A 17,962-nucleotide genomic window follows, 5' to 3' on the forward strand; every position below is an offset into this window, starting at 1 on the left:
ATTTGCTGTGCAGATGGTATTTTTCTTTCCGTCTAACTTTCAGCAAAAAGGTGAATGAGCATATTTCCTAAAATGTCAAACTATTCCTTTGAAATCCATTTTTATGTGACATATCTGAGCGCGCAAAATCTTTATAATATTCAATTCCTTTTCAAGTATTCAATCTCTCTGTGAACATGTTATCCTGCATTTGTCATAAACACAATTAGAGAAGAGCACACATCAGTGGAAATGACAACATATAACATGTCTTCTCTCTCTCTGTCCAACCTCCTCCAGATTTTTAATTCCACTCTCCTCTCCATTGTGTGTGTGTGTGTGTGTGTGTGTGTGTGTGTGGGCAGTATGCAGTGCTTGGATGCTGCTCTCTGCCTCCTCCACATATCCAGTGAGTTATGTAAGAACACTAAAAAGTAGCCCATATGGTATGAGAGAGTATTTATAAATCTGTCTCTGTTAATGCAAAAGCAACTCACTTACCCTGGAGCTGTGTTAACACTAACTCTTGATATGAAAATGCTTCATTTTAAAGAGTTTACCTGCTCTTTCCCATCCCCCATCTATCTTCCTTCTGGTACTGTTAGAAAAGAACACTAGGTTTGAGATTCAATATATGTCCAAGGGAGGAAACTGTAGATTCATGAGCCTCTTAGCCATATCTGTTATAATCAGAGAGTTCTGTTCTCTCTCTCTGTGTGTATGTGTGTGCGTGTGTGTGTGTGTGTGTGTGTGTGTGTGTGTGTGTGTGTGTGTGTGTGTGTGTGTGTGTGTGTGTGTGTGTGTGTGTGTGTGTGTTAACGCTTCTGTATTGGTGATGGGGGAGTGAAATTCTTTGCCAGTACAGGGCTTTCTCTGCAGAAGTAAGAAGTTTGTGCACATGCACATGCCTGCAGACACACCCTTTCATCGCACACTCAGTCAAACTAACAAACAAACAAGACATGGACAAGTTGACTTAAAGCAAAGACTAGAACCTGCAAAGCTTTAAGGGACAAGGACAGCTTGAATGTTAGAGAGCAGATGGAGGGGAAATGAGAAAAGAAGAACTGGAGAAGAACTCCTCAGATGCATATTTAATGGATGGTAGTAGTGTTGGTACAGGGAAAGTATTTGACCTGAATATTACAGTCTCTTAACTGGATGAGATTTCTTGCTATCTTAAGCGAAAAGCATGTCTTTTAATTAAATTCAATCCATGCTGACTGCAATTCAGGATCTAATTTAGAACAGCTGGTCTTGATTAATGTGTGGTTAGAGGGGAAAATATCATAAATCTTGTAAGGCAAACACTTTTACACATCAAAACCATGTTCATTTGAAACCTGAAAGTCACTTTGTTCATCAAGAACTGAAGTCAGGATGTTGTGTGAAGCATCCACAAGAAAACACTGCCCTCAAGTGGATAGTCACAAAGCATACAGTTCTCGAGGATGCTTTTGGTGTTTGTTCTTATCAGTCTGCTTCAGTTTGTCAAAATGAAGTCACTGAGAGAATATACAGAGGGTAATATTTAGCGCCCACTTAAATAGAAATCAGTGAATGAAATAGAAAATAAAACAACGCATAGACTGTCCAACTAGTTGTTGTTATAACAACGTGTAGGTAAGCAGATTAGCAAAAGCAAAAGATCCAGTTTCCTAATAAAGTACTCAATACACAAGACTTGCAATATTTTGGAAATTATGTTTTGAAACACCAGAGGGTTGAGTTCAAAATCTTCGGGAACTGATCAAACAAGCAAACGTACATCTAATAGTGGTTTTTGCTGGTAAACTGAAATTAGATTTAGTCAAAACTGAAACAACAAACTACACACAACATAAAACGTTTGAATTTTAAAATTAAGTGTCGACCTTGGATATCCCTGAAAGCACTGATGATACATTACTTCTCGATGATGATTTTGTTGTTTACGGCTTTATAAAAAAACACTTGAATGTATCTCAAGACTTCCCATTTAACATTTTTTGGCCTGTGATTGGTCGAGGCGTACGTCCATTAAAACTAAACCTCGCAGTCAGTCTGAGAGTCGGGGGCACAGGTTGAAAAGAGCTGGAGGATTGAACAATCAAATACTGTCGGTTGCAGGTTGTAACCGGACCCAACGCACAAGCTGGTGAGGATTCATTGTCTTCCTGTATTTTATTTAACAGTCGTTATTGTGTTTTTTCTACGCGCTACTCAAACAGACTTGCTTTCTGGTCCATGAAGAATCTCCTCGCGCAATCAAGAGCTTTGCAATGGCAAGATTATTTCTTGCGAACTATCGCGTTAGTACATGTCTTTAACATTAGCGTTCGCTATCTCATGATGTTATAGACAAAGGTTTAATAAAAGCGAGCGTTAATGCTGACTTCACCAACGTAGCTGCTTTTATGTAGGAGTCATTATAACCACAATTCCAGCTCACGGTTTAACTTCCTTACACATCGATTCTCGAATAAAATACCGCGCTGTTAAGGGCAAAAGCCTGTGCTGTCCCGTTAGCTTAGCAACGTGAGGAAGCTAATGTCGTGACTGTTGATAGGATGAACGATTTCTACCCCCTATTAAATCCACGCGTTAGCCCATTAAACGACATAGACCCCATAACAGAAAATTCGCTGTTATAATATATGTATTTATTATGATAATTACCCACCCAGTCCTTGTAAAGCGTATAAATAATGTCTGCAGATATGGTACATATGGTATCTGATTGTAGCACAGGCTTTTTGTTTGCTGTGTTATTGTTCTACAAACTCCCTTAAGTGTATGTGCAAGCAGACTCTCTAAAACCGTTTCCCCCTTTAGACACCGATAACCATAGACTGGACGTGCTCCTACATACACAATCCACACAGCTTCAGAGAGCAAAACCAAAACTGTACAATAAAATTTAAAGAAACCTAAACATTAATGAACACTGTAGAAACTTGTGGCACGTAAATAATAAATCATTCAGCTCATTAATGCTCTTGTGATTGGTTTGACTTGGCTTATGTTTTAGGATTGCAACCAATGATTATTTCTACTGTTGATTAATCTGCCAATTATTGTTCATGTTATCTTGAGTAATCAATAATTTTTTTTGTCTGGAAAATATCAGATCAGATCAGAGTAACTTTATTAATCCCCGGAGAGAAATTCTTTGGTTAAAATCAAAAAGAAAGAGAAAATAATGAAAAATGCTCATTCCTGTTTCTTAGCACTCAAGGTGTTGCCTTGTTTTGTCGACTGTCCAAAACCCAATGATATTAAAAAGAACACTTTTAGAAAAATATTACATTCCCGAATTTAGAAGCTGCAATCAGTGACTGAAACAATTAATTAATTATGAAAGTAGTTACCACTTAATTTTGTGACTGATCAATTAATCGACTAAGCACTGCAGCTCTGTAAATGTTTATTTAGCGTTTCACAGTAGGAAATTTATCTGAAATCTTCCAAAGTTCTGTGATGTGCATTTGGTCCTAGTTTTAGGTGTTGGAGTAAATGCACTGAGCACTGATTGAGCTTTCTTAAAGGAAGACAACCATCCACTACCCTCCAGGACTTTTTCACACTGCATATTAGGTATGAAAATATGTAACTTATAACTATTGATGTAAAATAACACTTAGCTTCTTCAGAGATGCAAACGTCTTGGGGATTTATGACTAATTGAAAATAAGGAATTTCATGTCCGCTAGCTTGTTTTAGGATGATGCTGTTATTCATTTTAAAAGGAGAACTCCTCATTGCTGTTGGCAGGAAGCTTCTTAAATAATTCAGTCCCATTCTGAGGTGAGAGTGAGAAGAAAACTTGAAATATTAATTATCCTTTTATCTGGCAAAAAATAAATCTGTCAGTGGCTTATTATGCATATTGAAAGACTAACCAACACGTGTTTCCTGTTCCTCTTTTACTTGAGATTTGAAAGTTGACACATAGATCTTTAAGGGAAGTTACCACTCCTCCTTCTCCACTGCAGGAAGGTCTCAGCGCAGCGTGGGTGCCCAGGGATCCACTGCCTGAGTGTGGGGAGAGCAACGGCCGAGACCTCAGAGACATGAACCACACCAAGGGTGGCCTGGTCATCTTCACCGCCAACTCACACCCCTCCAGCCGCGAGCTGAGCAAGAGGATAGCAGAGTGAGTACAGGAGGCAGAGCCGATATATTAAAAACAAAGATAACAAACAGACAAGTGGAGCACAGTAATGATGGCAAAACTGGTTAGTTTAGAGTAAACATTCCTCATAGGTCCCTGGGGAACAGGTCTGCCTCCTCCTTTCTCTCAGATAAAGAGCAGAAGCAGCTTCTGCAGCTGTTGAATGTACCAGGAATTTTATAGGAAACATGCTTTTCACATATGCTTCCTGAAAGATAAGTTTGGATGTGCTGTCTTTCCATTTGAGTTGTTGGTTCTGCATTCGCCAACGCATGTTCAGTGTTTACAATATGACTGACCGAAGCTAGTGTGGCTCTGCTTCACAAAAGACAATAATGATACAGCAAAATCACTTTACAATAATCAAATAATTTTTGCTTGCTAACAGAATGCAGCTTTTTTTCACCCCAGTCATAGTTGTAATTCTGCCGCCTCCTTATAATAACAAGTCTAGTTTTGTCCAGATTTGATCATGTTATGTGTAAACATAACATTCATAAACCGCAAAACCTAGTGGAAATGCACATGATGTAGTCGCTGACTCCACAAGGACATTAGATTCTGTGCATGTTTATAAAACAAATATTTGGCCTGGCATGTCGGACACTAAATTCCAGGCTCTGTGTGTGTGCATGCATGAGAGGAGTGGTAATAACACACAGCATGTTAACAGTTCACAGGGAGAGAATGTGCAGAATGTCACAAGTCAGCATAAACTAATAGGGGAAATTATCAACAAATCTCTTTATATACTCACATTAATATTATTATTATTATTAAATCTTCTCAGTTTGAAATCTGTGTTCTCATGTTATGGACAATATAATCCAAATCTATCTGTATGAATGTAAACAGACCTCAGCTATATAATTTGTATTGTAGCAGTTTTTTTTTTCTGTCTATGCCAGTGAAACATGTTTAACTTTTAGAACCTAAGCTGAATCTCTCTCTCTCCCGCTTTGTGCCCTCTCTCTCAGGCGGTTAGGGGTGGAGCTTGGCAAGGTGCAGGTATACCAGGAAGCCAACAGAGGTAAGATGATGTTCGACAAGGGACGACTCCATGTGCGTGGGTAGATATTTACTTTACGCATGTATCCTTTATTTAATCAAGTAGTCTCACTGAGATCAAGCATTCAAAAGCAATCAGCATTTGGACACCATTCAGTTTGAGTTTGAGTCTCTGAAGAGCTTTAATTAAAGACGGACTTATCTAGACAGGCAGAGACCTATGAATACAAGCCTGTATTATCTGCATAAAGACAGAAATGTCTATGTTGGACAATAACATCATAACAATATCGTTTATGTCTTAAATTGCCCCCTGGGGACAAATAAAGTTCTCTGAATCTGAAAGAATTTGTGGTATGAAGAAACAAGGAGAAGTACACACAGATAAATGATTGACAGTTCTGTCTTACTGTGCATGTCACCAGGTTAATAAGTTAGTGGCTACACTTGATGGTGACTCTAAAATGTCCTTTGTCCCTGCTGACTTCTTCTGGCTGGGGAAAAGTGATATATGTCAGATTTTATTTGTAGTTTTATATAAGAAGTTAGTTAAATCAGCAACTTGACATCTTGATGACTGAATGATTGTGGAGGAATCGGTGCTTTTCTGTATCCTACATGATAATAAACTGAATATCTTTGGACTGTTGATCAGAAGAAACAGGATGTTTACATTTGAAGTCATTTTGGACATGGAAAAATAATTAGTAGTTGCAGACCTACATATAAGTCCACGTGCCTGACACCATATACGACTGCTACACTCACATACATGTTTGCTTACAGTTCAACTGGTAGATTTGATTTTCAGTGCAATGCATTTGCAAGCAGACTGCTGAGAACTTCACGCTGTCCCTGCTTGAAACTTGCCAGATCCTGATTCAAGTTAGACAAAACAAAAAGCCAATATTCAGCATGCTACATATCTCAAGCAAGGTTCACGTACTGACAAGATAACTTAAAGGGCCACTGAAAGACACTGACAACTAAACTGTATAGAGAACAAAATGTGTTTAAAAAACTATTTGTACCCATCAAAATATTGTCAGAACATATTGTGGGTTATACACATTTTGTAGTTCCTGGGTTAAATCATGCAAAAGCACTAAAGCCCCTTTTAAATACTGTGGAGTCTTACAGTATTAGAGCTTGTAAGCTAAATATTCAACACAACGCTAAAACACATTTGGGTTGATGGCTGCTCTGACTTTGTTCCCTCTGCTCTGTCTGCTGAACATTTGGTTCTGGCTAGAAAGCATTTTGTTTTCTAATCTCTTCCATGGGAGGCACATTTTTGGAATTCTAATATCTACAATTTCACAGTGTGTGTGTGTGTGAGTGAGAGTGTGTGTGTGTGTGTGAGAGGCACAAAGGATTTAGCCCTCTAATGAAGTTGACAGGCCTTTGCGGGCTTTGTTATGAAGTAGGAGTGTGTGTGCATGTTTCCTTGCTACTCTCTCCCTCTCACGCCCAGTTTGTTTCCATAGAAACACGAGTACAGATCCAAGAGTCAGTGCGAGGCAAAGATGTCTTTGTGATCCAGACAGTGTCCAAGTAAGATAGAACACAAACAAAATTGAAAGTTTCAACAGTTTACCCCTGAAACATCTCTTGTCCCGTTTTGTTAATTTGTCCCTCTCCATCTTTTCTCTCCACCCTCGGCTGTATCAGGGATGTGAACACCACCATAATGGAGATGCTGATCATGGTGTACGCGTGCAGGACATCCTGTGCCAAAAGCATCACGGGAGTCCTCCCCTACTTCCCCTACAGCAAGCAGTGTAAGATGAGGAAAAGGGGCTCCATCGTCTCTAAGCTTATCGCCTCTATGATGTGTAAAGCTGGTAAGTGAAGTAGCATTGTGTGGAAATCTCACCTGTCGTGTGTTTTTAAAATAGATTTGGGAAGTAAAATATGATGACATGTTTACGCAGCTAATCAGAAAGTGTGCATCCATCATGGCTGCAGGTGAAGGTGTGTGCTGTCATATCTGTAAACATTAATGCTGTCAAACTGACTGTGTAGGTCTCACCCACCTGATCACCATGGACCTCCATCAGAAAGAGATTCAAGGCTTCTTCAACATCCCAGTGGACAATCTGAGAGCCTCGCCCTTCCTGCTGCAGTACATACAGGAAGAGGTAAAGACACACGCACACAACATTATTTGCATGATGCATTTGTTTACTTATCTTAAATCGCACAATACTTGGAAGTCCATGCTGTTGCACTTTTCCTAAGCCCCCCCCGCCCCCGTGGTTACTGTTGCTACACCTGTCGAGCTTTGCATTTTTGCACGTTACAATGACAGTGACAGTACAAACCTGCCGTTAGACTGATAACTGCAGGGTTACCACTCAAAATTCTTAGCACTTTTTCAGGGAATCTGCAGGACTTTCAAGTCTTAAAGCAAAGTTTCATCAAAAGCAAGTTTCAGTCAGCACCGTCAGACCTGCTTCAGCGCTGCAAGAGAAAAGGCTTTTAGGATTAGCAGTTGTATGCAAATCTGACCCTTACATTGAATCTTTATTTTCCATGAACGTCTAGATCCCTGACTATAGAAATGCTGTGATTGTGGCCAAATCCCCAGCTTCTGCCAAAAGGTAGGCTCTCTGTATACCTCTTGGTTTTGTACTTATTGTCCTACGTCCTCTTAACAACCGAAGGCTTCAGATAAAAGAGCACAGTACATTGTTATTAACAGCCATTGTGTTTGCCCTTTTGTGTGTGTGCAGGGCTCAGTCATTTGCAGAACGGCTGCGTCTGGGTATAGCAGTGATCCACGGTGAAGCTCAGGACGCAGAGTCAGACCAGGTAGACGGGCGACATTCCCCACCCACCGTCAAGACCACTGGTGCCATTCACCCCAGCATGGAGATACCATGTAACGTACACACACACACACACAAACACATGCACTAATAAAGATAAAACCTGTAAACCAATCTAACAGAATTAACTGTATTTAGGTAGATAGTGATTTTTGTTGCACCGCTGTAAATAATAAATGACACAAAGAAGTGTTACCTCGCAATAACATGAGCTACAGCACAGTGCGTCTCACTGTGTCTCTGTGTCCTTTCATTTTTGTCTCCAGTGTTGATCCCTAAAGAGAAGCCTCCCATCACTGTGGTAGGAGATGTAGGGGGACGCATCGCCATCATAGTGGTGAGAGCTTGTGTTTGATTGCAGTCAACACATAATTAAACACATGGTCATGGCTTTGCTGTGGGAATACACCTTGATGTAAATGTGAAAATTACGGGTGGAAGTAATGAAAGTAACAAATTACATTTACTGTTTTTATTTATTTTTTTGTGGACTTGAGGGAATTGATTAGAATTTGGTTGTCAGAGGTCAAAGGTCAAGGTCACTGTGACCTCACAAAACCTGTTTTTGGCCATAAGTCAAGAACTTATGCTAATTATGAAAAGATTTCACACAAATGTCCAGTCGGTAACATTATACCCTGCTACCTGACTGGTTGGTGGACACATACAACCTCGAGGCGGTCATCCTAGTTTAAGTGTTGTACGTTGCTGCATTTGAAGTCACATGCTTTTACAGAGTAACAACAAAAGTCATAGACAGTGAGAGTGGAGCAAAAGAAATGTGCCAAACCAGCAGATGCAGCAGAGATGAAGCTGCTGTTTTGGCCGCAGGAGGGCTGAGCTCCACGTCCTGGCACACAGCTGTCTTCCTGTGAAAGATAAAAGAAACCGGCTCAGTGGGAGAGATGAAAACACTGTACAACACATTCATGATGCCACTATCAGTGGTTGTACAGTCTGGTTTTCCACAGAGAGAATAGATTACCGTTTTATATTTTGCTGTGGTTTTAATGAGCGTCTGAGTGAACAGGCCTATGGTAAACATGCGTCACCCTTTGAAACGATTTGTACGACAAAATAATTAACAAACCGCTTGGGGTGCTGTGCTACTTTCACGGGGTGAATCAGAAGTGTTGACTGGTGTGTTTGAGACAGATCTGTTTGTCCCCACAGGACGATATCATTGACGATGTTGACAGTTTTGTGGCAGCGGCAGAGACGCTGAAGGAGAGGGGGGCCTACAAGATATACGTCATGGCAACACACGGCCTCCTCTCCTCGGAGGCCCCGAGGTTCATCGAGGAGTCTGCTATCGATGAGGTGAGCTTGTACTTTTATTGGTTTCCTTTAACATACAATATTCCTGTTTCTTTTTTAGGTTCTCCATCTCATCCTAATTTTTCAGATCTCTCATATCTTTGACTTTGTTTTTTTTCTTCCTCCAAGGTTGTGGTGACCAACACGATTCCTCACGAGCTCCAGAAGCTTCAGTGTCCAAAGATCAAAACAGCCGACATCAGCATGATCCTGTCAGAGGCCATCCGCCGCATCCACAATGGAGAGTCCATGTCCTACCTGTTCCGCAACATAGGAGTGGATGACTAAACAACCTTTTACACACACAAACACACACAGAAACTTACCAACACGATTCCTATTTGCCTTCTTACACCTTTGCAGACACATAGATGAATGATCAACATAGACATACACAGAAATATCCAATTCCCTACCTGTATCATACTGTACAAATAGATGCTAACCTTTTCCTGAGTGCAGCTTAACATAGAAGAGTGACTGAACACACACACACACACACACAAACACACTCATACATGCACATGCACACAGATGAGTGAACACTTTAGCTCCTCGGTGTGACTGAACACACACTGATCTGTGTCCTAAATGGATGTTAATGGACTACTGCCTCTCACTCCAATAGTGGCCCTCCTGTCAAACAGTACACAGCTCACCTTTTTGACTCCCCTCTTACCTTCTTTAGTTGCTTTTCCATCTTACCTTCATTTTTCCACTGAAATTAATGTTGATGTTAAATCTGTGCGTTAGAACATTTGTTGGAACCGAATGTCTCTTTCTAATACTACGAGTAAAGGAGATTGTACTGCATGAGTGCCAGTGCCTTCTACAGGACATACTCACAACACACAGGCCTTCTTCACTCCAATACACAACTATGTCTCAGCTAACGTTACTACTTCATATTGACCTTGTAATTAGTCCAGGATTATTCAGGTTCCCAGCTAATTAACGTGTGTAGAGTATCAGAGTGCGTGTTTAAATCCAAACCTTTGTCAGTTTTTGTTTATTTGTGTTGTGTCTGAATGTGCTACTAATGCGTTTAGTTTAGACTGCTGCCAGTTAGCCATATGTCTGTGTGGTTGCCATAGCACTTAGATGCTAATCTGGTGTCAAATCTACTAATTGCTAAAGTTGGAACTGGAATTAATACAGGAAATATCTCTCTGATTCTCTCAAATTCTCTGTCTAATTGGATGCTACAAACCTTTTATGACAGTGCACCTGTGAAATACATATTCATGAGTCATCCATATAACACTGTGTGCCATCTTTTCAATGCCTCCTCACATTCGTTATTATTTGTTCACGCCACAAATGAGCAGTTATGTTCCAGCTGGAGGGCTCTGGATCGAAGAAACTCACAGATTTGAACTTCTAAAAAAAAAAATGTCACTGCAGCTTTGCTCTCTAGTTGGAAGTGGAAAGTTCTTAACCATTTGGAAATGGGTAATTTGATCCTTGATCCTAGATTGTTGTGAAAGAGAAAGAATAAAGTTTGCTTTAAATATGTTATACATTTACAAAATGCAGCTAAAGCTGTAAAAGTAAATTGAAAGCAAAACCTGACTGAAGCAGGTCTTTGTCACTTTGCCAGATGTGTTCCAAAAATGTTTTGTATTTATTTTCAGCACTTAATCTGAATAAATATGATGATAATAAGTAAAGCCTTGTTTTGTGGTGTTTTGTAGCTTCATATTTGAATGTATATTTTCCATCAAGCCTGCTCTTTATAACAATATTAACATGCTGATGTTTTGAAGGTATAATGTTGTGGTAACTGTTTTAATTTAGCATGTTAGAGAGCTTACACTTGGTAATTAACACTACACAGTTTTGAAGTTCAGTTTTAATAAATCAAAGTATTGGACCAGTTGATAGTGTGAAATGAAACATCAGATGATCACAAAAGTTATTACAGTTCATCCAGAAGGAGACGTTATTTAAGGATGCCAAGTTTCAACTGTGGACATATTTCACTTAAAGTCACTAAAGGAAAAGTCAGGGGTTCACTAAAGCCATTAGACTTTAACCTTTGTGGACCATGACTGTACAACATTTCATGGCAATCCAGTCAATAGCTGCTGATATTTTTCAGTGTGGACCAATTACCACTTATGCAATTTCTAAAGTCACACCACAACAGTGTGGTGAGAAGAATCCTGAACAGATAAAGACTGAATGCTGGATAAAACATAACACACTGTGATTGCCAACCTTTCTGGCTTATGGCCCTTTACAAAAGTCCAAAACAAAAGAATGAAAATTGTGCAGCCGAAGATTTATCTTGTGACCACTGGAGGGGGCCAGATCCCTATGTTAAGAACATCATCAGCATTATCAGTCCAATACTGTCATATACAATTCAAGAATATATCAGAATGACTGCTTTTACTTTATATAATTTAGGTACATTTTGCTGCTAATACTCCTGTGTTTTTAGTCAAGTATCATTTGGAACGCAAGACTTTTACTTGTAGTAGAGTATTTTTACCTTAATGTATAGTACTTACATGAAGGAGCTGAATACTTATCCCACACTGCATGTAGCTGTCCTTTAACAGAGTGGATCCTGGATACAGACATCGTCCTTGCAGACAACAGGCTGGGATCACTGTACTGCGCCTCCTCCTGGTCCAGTACTCTAAATGCAGGGACAGTTAGTGAGAGTAGGGTAGTAAGAATGATGGTGCATGAACATCTGCAAATGTTTATGTACCAGCATACACACACACAAAATATAAGTGAAAAGTAAATCAATACTTTCCTCTCGTTTCTTGTTCAACATATATTTATTTATTTATTAATGCTGACAGACAGGTATTGGTTCAGACAAACATGGTGGCATCAACTGAGGAAGAGAACCAGGCAGAGAAGGAAATCTGTTTCAGACCTGAGACACGCTCACAGGTCAGCTTATACACTGTCAGATTGTCCTGCTCACAGTGTTTGGCACCTCTCAGTCCATGGTCATTCATTTAGCACACAACGTGACGCCTAATTCTAATTTCATCAACGTGTTTGAAGAAGCCAAGCCATGGGGTTAATATTGTCCAAAAAAAACCCAAAAAAAACAATGCCATGGAGTTTGGGTATTGGAGAATAATGAAACTATGCAAATGGAAAATTCCAACAACAAAAAAAACAAAACAACCACATCTTCTGTAGTGTTTTTGAAACTTTTCTCCAGTTTTTCCAGATTCTTAAAAAGTGGCTTTGTAACACGTTATGTGAGCGTTAAGTGTTTAAAGATTGGTTACCAATGGTTACAGGAAACAATACGCTAGCTGTCCAGTTAGTTTTCCACCCTGAGCATCAAAAATAGCCGTCGCATCAACAAGGTCAGAAGGAGTTAGACTCATATGCATGTATAAAGGGGTCCAAACACCTTGATGCAATTCTGACCAGGAGGCTCATCAACCCAAGGCAATAGGAAAGCCAAGATGATAGGAGGTGGAACACATTTGTACACACATTTGTACTACTATCAACAATCATTATCCTTAACCCTTAAGCAAGGCACTAAACCCAATCACCTGCTCCAAAAGAGCTGCTCAGAGGCCACCAGTGGGGAAAATGGTTTTTAAAGACAGCTCCCAGAATGCAAAGCAGGGGTAAGAGCTGTGTTCGATAAATATCCGAAATATGAGAAGTAATGACAAGACAATGGAGAAGTGTCATGGAGAAAGGCATCAGTCCGTCCACCGTCTCTAACAATATATAAATGCTGTGGTGCTACAATCTGTCAGTCTTCCAACATGGCAGCTTGTCTGCAATCACTAGCAAGCACTCTTTAAACACTGGTAACCCTTTTTTTTTTTTTTTTTTTTTTGTTAATGCAGGTATGATTGATGGGCAGAAGTGATTGGTAAAACCTGTGACAGTCAGCTACAGCTAGCACACATCTGAAGGCTCTGTAAAGGCAAATGCAGCATGTTAACGAACACGAAAAAGTCATCATAACAAGGCAAAGTGATCACTAACTGTGTTTAGATTTTAAAATCTAAAGTGACCAGGACTTGATTTGGTGACGAAACAGCAATTATACAGCTCACACTGGTTTGACACAAGGGATAAAACTAAAAACAATACAAATACTCAAGTCAGTTGTTTATGGCTGATTTTCATTCCTTTAAAAATGCTTTCTCTCTTGAGGAAGCCTTGTTCCCATTCAACAGGACTGTGTAAACAGACTGCAGGTTTTGAACAAATACTTGGAAGTTGTTCTGTCCGACTCAATGTTGCATGAAAACATGGAAACCTTATACTGTGAGTCTGAAGTTGGTCCCCCCCCTTGTCCAGTACAAACATAATAACATCAGGGCAGACGAGAAGAATGAAGCACAAACGTATAAACAGACTAATGACAAATCATTTGGTTAAAATTTCTCATATTCCAGTTTGTGACTAAATGATTTCCCAACCGTTCAACTCCGCCAAGTCACTGAACATCTCTGTGGATACACATCTCATACAATCTATTTCCTGTGGGTCAGAGGTATCATTTCAGGCGCCTCAGCTTGGAGTGGGGGGCGAAGTGCCCGGCTGCACTGCCAGGCTGAGGCTGAAGGAAGGGGGACAGATTGGTCAATGCAAAACAGGTCTGGAGAGCAAATACCTCAACGTATAAAGAGAAAGCAAACAATGGTTCTGCCTATCACTTTGTAAGCTTGGAAATGCAATATTTGACTTTCATTGTAATAACACATTACAATATCCACATTTGTCATTATTTGTCATTTGTGAACATTACTTTGTGGTTGCAAGGAATTTAAACAGATTACTAGTTTGCAGCCATGCTAGCAGCTCTGTACTGTACTTAGACACAGCAGTGTATTGAACTAAATGCTAATGTTAGCATGCGATTATGCTCACAATGACGATGCTAACGTGCTGATGGTTGGCAGGTTTGTTTTTTAAAGTTTACGCTGTTAGCATGCCAACATCAACCAAATAATTCTAACAGAATAGTTAACCTGACAGAGGTGCAAGATGAAAAGTCAGGGGTTCACCAAAAATATCAGGGTTCATTGTCTGGGCACCATGAATGTCCATACAAAATTTCATAGCAGTCCATCTGATGAGTGTACTTCAGTCTGGACAAAGGCAATGGACTGACAGACCAACTGACTGATTGCCATCTACAGAATCATGCCATTAGCATGGTAAAAAAATAAAATAAATAAAAAATAACATGCATTGCATAACATGATGATGTATTTGTGAAATTTGATCTCTAACCTGAACTCCATGCTGACTGAAAGCACAGAGAGGGAGAAGTTGGTTTTCACTGTCCTTAGCTTCTCTGGATCTTACAAGAGTGGGGGAAAATAATTTATTAATTTATTTTGTTTTCTAATTTAACATTTTCAATGAACGCAACCTAATGAGAGCTCGCCAGCAAGCCGTATTGTCTCGATTAACACGTAACACATGAACTCAGAATAATCACCCTGGTGAATGACAACACTAGAGCAGCAAAATACACAACTGGCCCGTTCAAAACTTTGTACAACTTACTTGTGTTGAACACTGTTTCACTGAGCACCGCTCTGCCATCCACATGCAAATATGAACCTCATATTTGGAACATCAAATATGTCACTGGATAACAGTCAAATCAGAATAGTTAAATACATAACTGTATAAACATACAGACTCTACTGCTATCACAGAGTGGACAAATTGTGATTACCATTTCCACTGGCACCTTAAGATAATTTTGCAATGGCAAAAGAGTAATTGAGTAATTCAAATTTTACATTTGTAGGGTTTGTGAAGATTCTCAGAACTGAAGAGGTCTCTTGACAAGAGGTTCAAACATCTACAAACAAGTCCAGCTGCCCGCGGTTCACCTGTTCTTCGATAACCATTTCTGCTGTGTATTTTAAAACTGCTTGCAAATCATCCAAATTTTACCTGATCAAAGAAAAATCTTTGGGAAAAAACCCCAAAAACTAATGTGTGTATGAACATGAAGCACCCGCAATGTCTTTTGGATTCCTGAAAATGATCTGACCTTCAATGACCACAGCAACATGTTTGTATTCAACCTATATTTGGACTACGTCATAGGCATATATGTATCACTAACTTAAGTTCATTTTCTAAAGTTATAATACTGGCACTGGGACCTTCTACTCTTCTCCTAATGTAAGATGTGCAGAGTGTGTTTACATGCACACTGTTTTCTGAATAACACTGTAGCTGATATCCTTGTGAAAGCTCTAGTTGGACAAACATTTCTCAGAGGCAAAACATTCCTGGTGCATTGGCTTAGAAACGCTACACTGGCCAACAAGAAAAGACAAATACTAATCAAAATATTAGTAAAACTGACTGGCAAAGGCTTTCTTATTCTTTTGTTCATGGCAAGATAGCTTAGTAGAGCCTGACTGATAAATTAAAGAGAGGCCACAGAATTTTATGAAAAGCTAGTTTTGACATTTCACTACTTCTGAATATGTAATTGAATTGAAATTGTAACACAACTAAATTCACAGCAGTGAATTACTTTACTTTGAAATCCATCTGTCTGATGGTATGTAGTATGTGATGGTATTTCCATAAAATATTTTAAAGTTGTACAATTGCTTGATTTAGCTTGATTTATATTATTGTGATTTTTATTTGTTTTAAGTTTCACAAATTCAGAATTCAGAGAATGAGAGATTCAGTAGCTGTTACATTTCCGTTTTTAGTTGCTTATATGATTAAATCATTATGGCCTTTTTTGCCTTCATATCAGTCTGCTAATCTATTGGTTAAGTTAAAAATATATTAAGTATTCAGTTGTTTGTAATTTCACAGTTAGGATATCGTTGAGATGCTTACAACAAAACTGAATTATTATGGGCTTTCTTTGGCCATTACCAATGTTATTAGTTCTTATTACCTGAACTGTGGTACAGAAATGCCATTATTATTAGAGCTGTCTAATATCAATATCCACCTTAAAAATCTATTATTAGTTGGGAATTTTTGGCTCCTTGGCCCCACCCACTTATGTTTAATTTAACCAATGAGATTATTTCTAGGGAAGTTCTGCCTCCAAGAAATGTTCGAACAGTTTACGCTACATAGTTCACCTCAGGAGATCGTGATGTACACGTATCAGATGTTTCTGGATATCGGAATGAGGTGAATATTCTCAGTTTACCCTGTAGCCTGAGCTCAGGAAACTTTGCAGTGGTACATGGTGGAAGCTGTACACAAAATAGCCTCAGAATACTGGTATATTCAGACATATTCAGAGTTTTGTGATCCTGGATAAGAGCAAATTTCTGAAAACAGAAAGCAATGTTTCCCTGCACCAACTCAAGAATATAGTACATGACTATCCTGAAAAACAGGAGGTTGGAGTGCATGTAAACCCACAGATACTGTAGTAAACACCAACAAATATACACCATTAGAAGCTCTATAAGCACATATTAGACTATTCACACCCTGTCTGCCATTAACGTTGATAGAGAAGAGATGAAACAGGCTGAATCTGAGCTACTGAACCATTCCACTTTCCATAGCAAGACAATTGTCATTCACTAGTTGCACCACTTTACCCACCGCGATCAGACCCACTTAATTGCTTAAGCCATTTAAACACTTTTAAATACATGTATAGGATATATACAAACTGTATGCCACCAGTTCAGACCTGAAATGCACACTTCTGCCTGATTCCTTCCATTGCTTGCAGAGAATTAGACTGGGAAAGAGAAAACAAAGGCTGGTGCGGGCGTTCGGCTATTTCCCAGCTGTCGTCACTGATCAGAAATTTGTCAGCCATTTTGTTTCATAATTTTCACAGGGCGGTGGCTATTTCCTTTTCAAAGTTAGTTTTTGTCACGGTTTATCATTACCACCGAAGTTCCACTTCAGAATTTGAGTTGAGTCTTTAAAAATGAGGTGGCCACTTCTTGAAGTTTTTGATTCTGTTCATCAGTGCCACACAACAGAAAACACATTTGTCCTCTTCGTAAGAATCCAGTCCAGTCCCAAAAAATAAAAAATAAAAGAGATGGTTCAGCAACCACCTGGTTCAAAAGTACGACAATCAAATGAGCTTTGTCCTTTCTTGTTTTGTTCTGTTTTATTCTGCATTTATTCCCTCTGTCACTCTTTAAAGCACTTTGTGACGAGCCTGTTTATTAAAAGCGCTTCTTTAAAATAAATCTGAATCAATAGGAGAATCCTGGTAAGATACAATTAATGAGGAGAGGAGCAGTGAAAACCGATCATCCATAAATAAAGTACAAGTTGCTCACTGTGGTTTCTGTGTTGATTGCCAAGCCAGTTGCCAGGAAGACACACAAGGAGGATTCTGGGTATTACAGAAGGTGCATTCTGGGATTGGTTATTGACTGATGGAGCTCTAAGCGGCTGGCATGGCAGATGTCAGGGAGGAGGTTGTTTTCCTCTTTGTATGTCACCCACCTCATCCTCTCTTTTACAATTGTCATCCGTGATAATTGACCCCCCCCCCATGTATGTTTCCCTGCCTGTGCAGTAAATGGTTGATTGGGATAAAATACAGCCCCCGTCAGAATGAAGGCAGAGCTCCTCCCCTTCGAGTCACTGAAAGGAGGTAGGAAGTAGCAGCAGTCTAGGAGGGTTTGGGGGTCTTCAGGGCATCCACTTTGGTCTCCAAGTCTGAAATCTGTGGAAACAA

General features: G+C 39.5%; 2 protein-coding genes across 5 annotated transcripts in view; one reads left to right on the forward strand and one right to left on the reverse strand.

Annotated features, from left to right (window-relative positions):
* The first annotated feature begins 2,009 nt into the window (after positions 1-2,009).
* LOC121198518 (phosphoribosyl pyrophosphate synthase-associated protein 2) lies at positions 2,010-10,546 on the forward strand. 3 transcript variants are annotated; one of them, XM_041062727.1, is made up of 12 exons: positions 2,013-2,116; positions 3,457-3,555; positions 3,954-4,114; positions 5,110-5,162; positions 6,628-6,694; positions 6,812-6,984; positions 7,166-7,281; positions 7,688-7,743; positions 7,876-8,024; positions 8,238-8,308; positions 9,145-9,291; positions 9,418-10,546. In XM_041062727.1, the coding sequence occupies exons 3-12, from the start codon at positions 4,032-4,034 to the stop codon at positions 9,574-9,576; spliced, it is 1,074 nt and encodes a 357-aa protein (XP_040918661.1). In that variant the 5' UTR covers positions 2,013-2,116; positions 3,457-3,555; positions 3,954-4,031; the 3' UTR covers positions 9,577-10,546. The 3 variants fall into 3 exon arrangements, with proteins under 3 accessions (XP_040918659.1, XP_040918661.1, XP_040918662.1); XM_041062728.1 differs by having other exon boundaries at positions 2,043-2,116; positions 3,507-3,555; XM_041062725.1 differs by lacking the exon at positions 3,457-3,555 and having other exon boundaries at positions 2,010-2,116.
* Positions 10,547-13,125: 2,579 nt separating this feature from the next.
* LOC121198064 (neurabin-2-like) overlaps positions 13,126-17,962 on the reverse strand; it is a 29,881-nt gene continuing 25,044 nt past the window's right edge. For both annotated transcript variants that reach the window (XM_041061900.1, XM_041061899.1), the window contains exon 15: positions 13,126-17,950. In XM_041061900.1, coding sequence (XP_040917834.1) covers positions 17,897-17,950 — 54 coding nt within the window. In that variant the 3' untranslated portion in view covers positions 13,126-17,896. The remainder of the gene's footprint in view (positions 17,951-17,962) is intronic.

This window comes from Toxotes jaculatrix, chromosome 18 (assembly GCF_017976425.1).
Source record: "Toxotes jaculatrix isolate fToxJac2 chromosome 18, fToxJac2.pri, whole genome shotgun sequence".
Taxonomy (NCBI): Eukaryota; Metazoa; Chordata; class Actinopteri; family Toxotidae; genus Toxotes; species Toxotes jaculatrix.

What these genes read in the sequence shown, in the direction of transcription:
- LOC121198518 (XM_041062725.1), top strand. Translation starts at nt 4,032, where the DNA reads ATGAACCACACCAAGGGTGGCCTGGTCATCTTCACCGCCAACTCACAC. An exon ending in ATACCAGGAAGCCAACAGAG is followed by an intron (nt 5,163 to 6,627) that starts GTAAGATGATGT and finishes TTGTTTCCATAG; the next exon opens with AAACACGAGTACAGATCCAA. An exon ending in TGCAGTACATACAGGAAGAG is followed by an intron (nt 7,282 to 7,687) that starts GTAAAGACACAC and finishes ATGAACGTCTAG; the next exon opens with ATCCCTGACTATAGAAATGC.